The sequence below is a fragment of the Barbus barbus genome (genome assembly GCF_936440315.1).
Source record: "Barbus barbus genome assembly, chromosome: 47".
In the NCBI taxonomy this organism is placed as follows: domain Eukaryota; kingdom Metazoa; phylum Chordata; class Actinopteri; order Cypriniformes; family Cyprinidae; genus Barbus; species Barbus barbus.
In genome coordinates, this window is record NC_136725.1 from 2,654,737 (window position 1) to 2,666,631 (window position 11,895).

The window sequence follows — 11,895 nt, forward strand, 5'->3', positions numbered from 1 at the left end:
GAACAAAAACATATAACAGCAGATATTTAGTCCAAGGAATAATCCATGAGGTTTACTGAAATGTTCATTTTCTTTGTTCAGTTTTGCATTACGGTTCATAAAAATTCTAAATATACTGAAAAAAGGGTTTTCAAATTAAATCAAGATGACTTTGTATTAATCAGACCAAATAATCCTCCTAATTAGTACACATCTATTGAGATGATACTTTAACATGATAACACGTAAGCAATGTTTTGCTTAACATTTCATAAAAACATCAATCAATAACTGAAATATGCAAGCCACAACCTTTACATAAATCATGATAACCCATAAAGTAAGGCAGAGTCTAAACTGTAAATGAACATGTTTAATATATGCAAGGTTCATAATCAGTAAACTAGCAGGAAGGCCAGATGTCTTTGCGGTTCATTGAGCTGAACCCAGCTGTGATGCTTTACGATTTAAATTTTTTACTTTTGTTCACAATGTTCTGCATTATATTATCTGAATGTCAGTCTGTGATTATAATATATCTTATGCTACAAAAGCCAACACAGAGGGTGTTTCATCCTAGCAACAGAGAGAAATGCAGAGTTGTGCTACAAACAATCATCTAAGAATTTCGCAACAAAGTGACATTTAAACTCTGGATCGCATTTTACGCTTCGTGATATGTGACGACCTGGCAAATGGTGGCAGCAATTCATTGTCCTTCTTTCTTTCTTTCCTGGAACATGCACTTGAGGTTAAAGTACAGTACCTGTCAAATGTTTGGAAGCATTAAATGTCTTTAATGAAGTCTCTTCTGCTCACCAAGGTTGTATTTATTTGATCAAAATTACAGTAAAAACTGTAATAATGTGAAATATTATTATTATTTATTTTCTATCTAAATATTATAGTAAAATGTAATGTATTTCTGTGATGCAGCACTGAATTTTCAGCATCATTACTCCAGTCTTCAGTATGACATGATCCCTGAATGATGTGCTGAATGAAGAATGCAGTGAGTTTTTAAGTAATGTCAGTTGTGAAGTTTCATCTGCTCTCAGGAGGGGGCAGCACAATGCTTCAGAACAGCTGAAACTCCTTCATAGCGACCACATCTGTTATACCAATAGACGCTGTGGTTAGTAGCAGTTTATCATTAAAGATGATTTTATCAAACCCACATGTACTGTAGTCTACACTTGGGTCTGTTATCATTTTACATTTTGAAATGTGTAATGTAAATACTTATGCAAAAAGAAAGGAAGTTATTTTAAAAGCATCAAATGTTTAATCCGTTTAGATTCTGCTTAAAAACTCATGAAATATGGCAAAGTCCAAGTCATTCATTAAGCATGGGCAAAAGTCAGCTCTAGGGAGAGGCAGGGGTTAATAACTTGGTATACACTACCAGTCAAAGCTTTCTGAACAGCAACATGTTTTATGTTTTTTATCACCAAGCCTGCATTTATTTGATCCAAAGTACAGCAAAAACAGTAAAATTCTGAAATATTTTTTACTATTCAAAATAACTGCTTTCTGTTTGAACATATTTTAAAATGTAATTTATTCCTGGGATTTCAAAGCTGAATATTTAGCATCATTACTCCAGTCACATGATCCTTCAGATATCATTCTAATATTCTGATTTGCTGCTCAAAACATGTATTATTATTATTATTATGTTGAAAACAGCTGAGTAGAAGTTTTTCAGGTTTGTTTGATGAATAGAAAGTTCAGAAGAACAGCATTTGTCTGAAATAGAAATCTTTTGTAGCATTATAAATGTCTTTATCATCACTTTTGGTCAATTTAAAGCATCCTTGCTAAATGAAAGTATTAATTTTTATAACCCCTCCCCAAAATAAATAAATATATAAAAATTATACTGACTACAAGCTTTTTACAAATCCTTTTTGTAATGGTTGCTTTTCTGACAAAAGACAGCCAATAAATGGTGTATGTAGATGACAAATGTAGCAGCCTTTGAAATGAGACACATACCAGTACTAATCTTACTACTTTTGCCACAGAAAGAAATGGTAAGAGTTGCTGGTATGTGCTTCCGAATTCAGCAGCAGCTTCTGTATGGTGAACTCACAGCTCCAAATGTATATTATATCTCTCCTTTATATAATAATATGTGTAAGAACAAATGTTTTCATGTTCACATGTAAAAATATATGTTTTATGTTATTTTATGGTCTGATTTGGTAACAGTATTACAAAAAAGGGTTACAAAAAAATATATGTAAAAATACACGTTTTTGTTATTTTCTGGTGGGTATTATAAAAAATATGTTGTGTTGTTCTTGTCTGTATGAATGAAAGCTGGTATAGTTTTAGAATGTATTTTGCTTCAAACATTAGTCAAACAATATGAAACTTAACATTATACAATTATATTTAACCCATGGGTAGGACATTTTCCTGCCTCAGAGAAGGCAACGTTTTTCAGGTTTTGTAAACAGCCATAGACACTTTTCAGCGCAAAGGTGCTTGCTTGTGAATTGTTAAATATAGGACTATGCAGGAGAGATAAAGCCAGTCACAGTTCAGTATGCAAATATGTGACCCAGAACCACAAAACCAGTCATAAGGGTCCATTTTGAAATACATAAAAAATGACTAAATAAGCTTTTGATTGATGTATGGTTTGTTATGATAGCACAATATTTGTCTGAGATACAACTATTTGAAAATCTGGAATCTGAGGAAGCAAAAAAAAAAAAGTTCTCCAGATTAAGTCATTAGCAGTGTATATTACTAATCAAAAATTACGTTTTGATATATTTACAGTAGAAAATTTACAAAATATCTTCATGGGACTTCACAAAAGCCTTGCATCGTTACTTTATCATTCATCCGTGTAAACTGCTTTAAAACAATTTGTATTGTATAATTTGCTATATAAATAGCCTTAAGGTGACTTTACACAGATAGCACAACTAAATCTGAATAAGATGCAAAAGAAAGTATAAACGAAGTCTGTATGCCTTACAAACACTATAAAACCTAATGTTGGAAATGAGGGCTGTTCATATGGAGCCATGTGTTTTGCAGCAGCAGGGGACAAACACTGAAATCCCTCGTGACGTCACGGGGCGAGAACGGGAGAGAGTCAGCGCCTACAGGAAACAGCGCTGTCCCTTTAAATATCAGTCACGCCTCAGATGGATCTTTAGAGGAATCGCAAACCAGCAGAAAAAACAGCCCACATCCCATCATTTCCATCGTCTACCGCGACATGACAACAGCAATTTAGAATTACGTCTTTAAACATCAACATTTAGGTGAGTTTAGTATCGCATCCTTTCTTAAATTTGAACAGTGTTTTGTTTTTATACATGATTTATTATTTAAAATACACCGTGTTTATTATGCATAATTTATTATATATCAAACAATCATAAAGGTATAGGTGGTACTCACAGTTCACGGCTGAGTCCTTTATCTTGGCTGTTTTTCCTGCGCATCTTGCCTGCACCATCCGACAGCGCTGCATCAGTTTACTGCCAAATACAGTTCAATCTAGCCGTTGTTGCTCGCATCCTCCATGTGCTCACTGAGTAGATGCTCCTGTATCCAGCGAATCAGACTGGCAGAGGTCTCTACTGACTCTGGTTTAATGTGGTTTAATTTAATATAAAAGCTGAGGTTAGTTTGATTTGAATTGCATTCGTTTTTAAAAGTCTTAAACGATTTATATGCTTAATATATTATACTGTATAATGTTTGTAGAAAAGTCCCTGCATTCATGCATTAATTCATGTTATGTCAAAGGCAATAAGAAAGTGTCCCATTTACCATTCTGGTGTTATATAATATGATGTTTGGCTGATTTTATGTTTAGGAGTGATGCAAATGCTGTGTTTTAAATTGCCAACTTTTGGTGCACTCAGAATAAAGCAAAGCTGTCACTGTATGGTACACCTTTGTAAAGCTAAAAAGTGCATTTTAGGTACCTATAGAGCCAGGTCTCATGAAAATGCGTATAAATAGTACACCAAATAAAAACGAAAACTCGTGTGTATATGATACGCATCTACCCATCCGCGTAGCAAAGTCCATTTTTGCGTATCAATACCACAAGTTTTATATTTTATTTTGTGTACTATTTATACGCACTTTCATGAGATCTTGTTGACCTATAGTGTGCATATTAGTACCTTTTAAAAAGGTACCACCCCAGTGATAGCTTTTGTACCCTTTGTACTTGTAGTTCATAATCATTCCTTTCAGTTTGCCCCCATCCAGGTCATTTTGAGCAACACCATGCCAGAACAAAGCAATGATTACCGGGTGGTTGTGTTTGGAGCTGGAGGAGTGGGCAAAAGCTCCTTGGTCTTGCGCTTTGTGATGGGAACCTTTCGCGAGAGCTACATCCCCACTATCGAGGACACCTACAGGCAGGTGATCAGCTGCGACAAGAGCATCTGCACGCTGCAGATCACAGACACCACAGGCAGTCACCAGTTTCCCGCCATGCAGCGTCTGTCCATCACCAAAGGCCATGCCTTCATCTTAGTCTACTCCATCACCAGCAAACAGTCTCTGGAGGAGCTCAAGCCCATCTTCGAGCAGATCTGCCTGATTAAGGGGGACATTGAGAACATCCCAATCATGCTAGTGGGCAACAAGAACGACGAGGTGAATGCTTGTGAAGTGGAGAGCGGTGATGGAGAGGCTCTGGCCAGGAGGTGGAAATGTGCCTTCATGGAGACATCAGCTAAGACAAACCACAACGTTAAGGAGCTGTTTCAAGAGCTGCTTAATTTGGAGAAACGCAGGACTGTTAGCCTTCAGATCGACGGCAAGAAGAGCAAGCAGCAAAAACGAGCCGAGAAGCTCAAAGGCAAATGTGTGGTCATGTAAAAAACCAAAGTGTGCTTGGAAAACCAAAATGGTTTTCTAACACTGTTTATACCTGAAAACAAGAATGTTGGGCACGTATTTACCAAGGTACACTTTTACAGGAACAAGGATTCAGTGAGACTCCAAAAATCGTGGTAAACTTTTCTTTCTTCTGTGGAACACAAAAGTAACATTTTTGAAGAATATACTGGCTGCTCTTTTCCATATTACAAATTACACAGATTATTCAGAAATTCTAGCTCTTTGACATGTTTTGCTGTGGAGAAATGCCTAAAGAATTCATGAAGTTATCACTTTAATTACATTACTTCTCTAGCTTGTCACAGATGTGATTGTGATGCCGCTGCAGGTTTGCACCAGATTTTAGTAACCAACCTGTTCTACTCTGTTCAAGACCACAAAAAATACGGGCTGATGTGCATGAACCCAATGGCCGTACTAATACCCATTCTTTTATCCATAATGTAGACTAACAATTGCATATGACATTTCAAAACGCAGTAAAATCAGTCGTTACAGCACAGGCTGGGCTACAGCATATTAATATACTGTATTACAAATACATCATATATGGCAGTTCATGATCACATATATCGGCTGAATGGGAACGTGTAAAGGCATGCAGCCTGTAGTGAAGGTAGTAGTCAACCAAAATAAGCTAAATGGTTGTTGCTGTATTAGTTGTGCAATTTATTATCGCAGTAAGGCTGCTGTTTATTTTACTTCCATATGCCTTAGATTTAAAGCTTAGGCTATAGTTTTCTTTTTAGGACTATTTTCCTAGTACAGTATTTGTATCAAGGGATATTGTAGCATGAAAAAAAAGATCAGCTAAATTCACATGAACATTAATTAATTGTAAAACTTAAATGAAAACTGCACTGCCAAAAAAAGAAAAGATTGTCTTAGTATTTTTGTCGGTTCTTTTTAGTACAAACATCTGGTTTTAACTTTTGATTTAAAATAGTTTTTCCTAAGCCACTGACAGATATTTGTTCTTTTTGAGCACATTTTTGATCATATTTGTCACAAAACAAGACTTTATGTCTTAAGTCATTTTGCTTCTCAAGTAAATGTATCTTGATTCAAGAATGTTTAGATATTTGTAATAGAAAACAAGACAAAAATACTTAGTAAGAAAATCAGATTTTGCGGTGTGTCTGTTTCATTTTTAAATATTGTAAACAAAAATATTAACTGCTGACAAAATGATTAATAATTGGCAGTAGTGCTTTTTCAAATCAACTAACATGAGCTATCAACTACTGTACGTGTGTTTACACATTTAGTGAAATATCAGCAAGTGCTTTTGAGAGTGATATATTTTGTAATTATATATTTTTTAGCATGACAGGTCTTGTAATCAAGTTCAAGTGCTATACTGTATTGAAACTCACTTGTCTGGTTAGAGTGATGTAAACAGCTGTTTATTAACTATATTAGAGTACTGGAGAGCTTTAATGCCATATTGAACTTGAATCTGTGCAAATGTTGCTAATGAGAATTGATGACCATATGTAGCTATTATGGATGCTCAGTCCCAAAGCTTACAGTGGGTTTCTGTTATACAGTAGGATTTCTGATATATAAAATGTAATATTGTTTTGATGAAATGCCTGTATAGACATCATGTGTGCCTACAAGTTTATATGATTGTATTATAAGTCACAAGAATAAATAATATTATGCATTTGATGCTGAATAGTCTTATTATACCGAGAGGTTTTAATGACAGCGGTCAGTTTTCCTTGAATCATCCATTAACTAGAAATGTGTCCAACATTTTCACAATGAAAACATTTTAAGGGTTGCAATAGAAACCTGCTGCCTTTGAATTCAAACAATTGTGTTAATGTCAATCTACCAGCTGCTATGTTTATGTGTGTACTTGATCAAACAGATGATGAATGGTTTGGCTGCTAGTGTGTGGGGAAAGGTGGGGGAAGAATGTGTCAGGTATTTAGACATGTCAGAGTAATAAGCCCGCCTGCCTCATTACCGAGAAGTCAAGTGGCCTGCAGTATAATAGAGCACCTGCCAGCATTTAGCAAGCATCAAACCAGTAGACTCCGCCAGCATCATGCACCATTAATCTGAGTAAAACATTATGTTATTTACAAACTACAAAAACTAGCAGCAGCCAGACCGTTATAATCATATCATTTATAACAACAAAGTATAATGTCCATATGTGAAGACCGGAAATGGACCATAAAAAACAGGGGGAAAAAATGTAGCCAGTAGGAGGAACAGAAATGTAATTGCTGTTCACCAATATTGTCAAAATAAATGTCGTCTTTGTAGTCAAACCTGACATGATATACTGAATGGCTCTATATTTAATTAGAGAGCTCCATACTACAGTTTATAGGGGGGGAAAGCACTTATTTCTATTACAGGTTCATGACATAAACTGTGAACAACACTTTTAAAGCATTTTAATCCAGGTTTATACTATTGTTCATTTATTTAAATAATCTTTTTTGATAATACATTAGTAATACATATTAGTGCATATATAAAATAAAGTAAACTAATTTCAAAGATGTTGTTAAAGTATTGTTCATTGTTAGTCACCTCGAAGCGAACAAGTTTTTAAGAAATTCAAACAATAAATACCATTTTGTGGCTCTTAATATGCCGTGACAGATCGCTGTAGCACCTCAGTTCAAGCGGCACGTGAACCGATCATCTCTTCCTGTTATAGCAAATGAACATGAATGAACATCAGAAGGTATTTTATTTCAACCGCGGAAAGATGTCTATACACACCATTTTCAAGTTCAAGTCCACCAACGTTAATTTACTCTCCTGTCTGGTTTGTTTGTTGGGTTATGATTGGTCAGATCGCCTGTCAGTCAAACTCCCAGCGAAGGTTGAATTGGAGGACTGGAGCTGCGTTCCAATTCAGAGGCTGCATCCTTCGAAGGCTGCATTCGAATACCGATCGCAAAGGATGCAACTTTCGAATTGGGCCACAGTTTGGATCCTATGAAGGCCGTGAAGGTTAGACACAGTTGGTCTTTGAATGCCTCCGAACTGGGACACAGCTAGTGGAAAGTTGCTGAGGCACACTGAGGTCTGTTGTCAATCATACACCACCTGCTCTACTATATACTTTCAAAGCGCTGTCTGGATACGCAGCTTGTTGTAGATTCTGGAATTTCAGTTAGATCATTTTTGCTGCGTATAAAACATACAATATGCACTGTTCTTTATATAGTCTACATAAACATGAAATACTTTAATGACAAGACAAAGCAATGTAGCTCTTGTGAAAAAAAATAAAACTACAAAAAAATACCAGTCACTATCGGTCTCCCCTCTGCTATGTTTAAAGTTTATGGCCCACCCAAATGAGAAACTTGGGTGTCAAAATGATCTCCCAGAAGAAAAATGATGGATGGATACAATTTTGATAATCAGTAGGCTAATGCAATAAGTCAGAATGTGCTAACAGTCCTATGCTATGGTTAAAGTTTAGTATTTATTTCAATGTTGAGTAGGCAATCATCAGTGTGAGTGATATGATCAACCAAGCAGAGAAACAACATACAATTGCCAGATATTGCTTATATAAAATCACCTAAATGCAGTTTATGCCAAACTGACTCAACTGAATAAAATTACAAAAATAAAGAGTAAACCATAAATGTATATTTTTATGTTTTTCTCAAAACAATTTTTGCCAATCCCCAGAAAATGTATTCCTCCCAATTTTTGACATAGACAAAGGAAACATTATCTGGCAACATGGATTCACTCAATGCAGTTAACTTAATTGCAAGCTAAGTAATGGTTACTCTAATTAATATCCTACAAATAAGGTAAGAAAATACAAATAAAGCCATTGTGTTTCCTTTGTTTTATCTCTGCCTTTGGGGTTTTCCTATGCCATTTCAGCTGAGATTGGGAAATGTGTCATGGAAAAGTGGGGAGGGAGGTTGGGGAGTTGAACAAGTCACGGCTCTCCACTGACTTCATGCCCATTAAACGGCAGCTGTTGCTCCTGTCGAAGCCGCAAATGCATCCTGATAGATTCCTGATAGTAATGCACCCATGAGATGAGGGCTTTGGCTGTGAGAGACGCTGTGCCAGTAAGTTCACTGCCTAATCAAGAATACTGAAAACGGGATGACGCAAAGCTGGTATTTAACTGCACCTCATCAATGGCACCATAAATCCTCCATTACATCTGTTCACCAATGAACCTGCTGCCTTCATGTGTGACCACACGTACCAGTGCAAAACAGCACAAATGAGTCAAGCTCGTTGTAGATGCATACCAGTGACAATATCACAGCAAAATTATATTATGTTGCTTCTTGTACATTTTACGACACTTTCAAAGTGAAATATGCAGTGAGTTGAACTAAAAGTGCATTTAGTTTATTCTAAACAGATAAACGTGAATCTGCGCTAAAATGTTTTTATAAAGAACGCTCCACTCACACTCAACGCCACCCTAAGCCTAACTGAAAGTGTTAACTAAAGCAAACATTAGATTAAAATGCATTTGCACAAACAAACATGTCAATTTAGCTTGCTTCTAAATGTCTTTGTGGTTGTTAATCGTAGTATTTCTCGTACCCGAGCACTCCTCATCACAACGACAATAGTGTACCGGGTGTGCTACTGAGCATGTTTACCACATCAGAAAAGCCATACACATAGAGCTGGTTATGTGATGAAAACATCAAATGCATTAATTTACAAATCATGCATTATGATAAAAGCATTTTGAGGATATAGCATAGTATTATACAAGGAACATATATTTATTTATTTATTTTTATTTTATTTTATTTTTTTGTCTACTTGTTCATTTTGGACATTTTATTTTTTTTGGTGGTTTAACTGTTTTATAACTTGTTTTATTTTATTTTTATTTTAACACTATATAAAATGCTAAAGCATATAATTTTACTGTATACTTTGGCAGGCAGCTTTAAATATTCTCTTTAAACTGTTGTTAATTTGGCTCGTGTCTGAAACTGAAAGCTCCCTAGACAGGAAGTGCAGGCCCTAACACAAAAGCCAGTCTCACTCCTGTGGTTCCCAACCTGTCAGTCAAAGTCCAATAACAGCCTCTCACAGACAAACTGAGGCAAGCAGTGTGTGAAAGTGGGTGTGAGAGTGTGAACAAGACAAGTGCAGGGAAGCCATTAGAACTGGAGATGTTCCCTCCCAAAGGAGGCTAAACCTTTGGGATGGAGACACCCACTTGTGAAGACAACACAGCTCAGGTTATATCCTAAGCCTGAATACTGTAGTTTCATAACAAACCATTTCCACGAGGCTTTGTCGCCTCACATCCTAAATCTGGTTTTGATCCATGAAACGCATTGGAAGAACATTTGTCATTAAATGCACATCTGCTTCAGCAAGATCTCTGTTAATGACACTGACTGACATCAGTCCAGTTTTTATTAGCTGATAAACTATTACTAATGTTAGCCCTGTCGTTCTGTGTTTTTCCAGTTTGCTTTGCTCTTTCAACCACGCCTGATGAATGCAGTTGTCTTGGACAATGAAAATGTCATTGAACCCAATGAAGTCTACAGACCTAAAGTGTGTTTCAGGATCAGAAATCAATTCTGATGACCCTTAAATGTAAAAAGAGTTATAAAATTACATTGCAATTCAATTAGGGGTTCGGGTATTTTCAATGGAATGGTGTGCAGATGCTGAATTGCGTTTTTGAATGGATGTCAAAGGAAGAGCTGCTTCAGTTAACAACTTGTAAACAGCTTAACACTTAATGAACTGACAGCCTGTCCCTTAATCTAGCAACGTGTTTGCTAGTTAGTCTGGAGTGAGCTATATTTAGAGTTCATGTTTTAAGTCAGAAAGATGAGCAGCAGATAGTATTCAGTTTACAGCACTATTCTGTTCAAATCTATTTCATTTATGGTTTTGTGCTGACAATCCAATCAGCCTTTGCTGGTATCATGATGCCTCAGCTCAGTCAACTCTGATTATTAAAGGGACAGTTCATCCCAAAAATCAAAATTTATTTCTTTTAAGCTGCAGTCTGTAACTTTTGGCACTCTAGCAGTCAATAAACAGAACTACTCGCTTGGTGTACTCGCTTATTACATAAATTTAGTACATTTTGAACACAAAAAAGTGACGGACTGCAGCTTTAATAAAAAAATTTTTTTTATAATAAAAATGTTTAAATTAATAATGAATAACAACAACAAGTAGCCCTGATATTTTGAAGTTAATGCAGACCAAATGCATAGTTTAATGATGTTCAGTATTGTGACTAGAGAATTATTTGCACTTATTTATTTATTATTATTTATTATCTTATTCCATGTATGCATACTGTAGGTGTTTTGGGGAAGATGGGGCTTGCGAATGTGGAAGGAAGATATAAGATTTAAGCAGAATTAAGTTAAATTATTTTGTTAAAGAAATTGAAAAATTGAAGCATTTTCACTCATGTGTCAAAGAGGGTTCTGGGTGCCACTTAAAAAAAAAAAGTAATTCAAAACCGTTCAGTTATTCCTAGTTTAAAATGTTGTTAAATATAACAAATATATATTTAATAAATATAATTAATAAAACAAAGCTTGGCTTCCAGACCAAGGGCCATAATAACACATACGCTTCTCACAGCAGTGATTATGTTATTACAAAGTTGTTATGGTCCAGAGAGAACCTTGCTACATTGTGACCATGTTATATGATCTCAATTTATATAGTTGAATAATTTGATGAAAAGAAATGTTAGATGCTTTTAGAAATGCAAAAAAAAAAAGAAAAAAGATATAGATATAGATATTTTAGATATTTCAGTTTATTTGTCAAGTTGAAATGTGATTTTTTTATTTTTTTTTCTCTCATTTTATTTTTAAGTTGCACTTATTCCTCAACAAACAATAAATAAATACATTTCCTTACAATAGCTAAAGACGAAATGCTATTGGCTACCTGTCAAAAGGGTGTTTCATGCACTGACACAGGGCTGGGTCTGAGGGGGATTAGTTCATTTAAGCTCCTTCTGGGCTTTATGTCAAGAATAGAACAATAAGAAGT

At 35.5% G+C, this 11,895-nt stretch overlaps 1 protein-coding gene across 1 annotated transcript; it reads left to right on the plus strand.

Moving 5' to 3' along the window:
* The first annotated feature begins 3,156 nt into the window (after positions 1–3,156).
* Positions 3,157–6,542, plus strand: LOC306865510 (GTP-binding protein Di-Ras2-like). The gene is made up of 2 exons (XM_079410146.1): positions 3,157–3,266; positions 4,216–6,542. The coding sequence occupies exon 2, from the start codon at positions 4,249–4,251 to the stop codon at positions 4,846–4,848; it is 600 nt and encodes a 199-aa protein (XP_079266272.1). The 5' UTR covers positions 3,157–3,266; positions 4,216–4,248; the 3' UTR covers positions 4,849–6,542.
* Positions 6,543–11,895: the final 5,353 nt, after the last annotated feature.

Bases quoted from the DNA above. Each gene is read 5' to 3' on its own strand.
- LOC306865510 (XM_079410146.1), top strand. From the start codon at position 4,249: ATGCCAGAACAAAGCAATGATTACCGGGTGGTTGTGTTTGGAGCTGGA.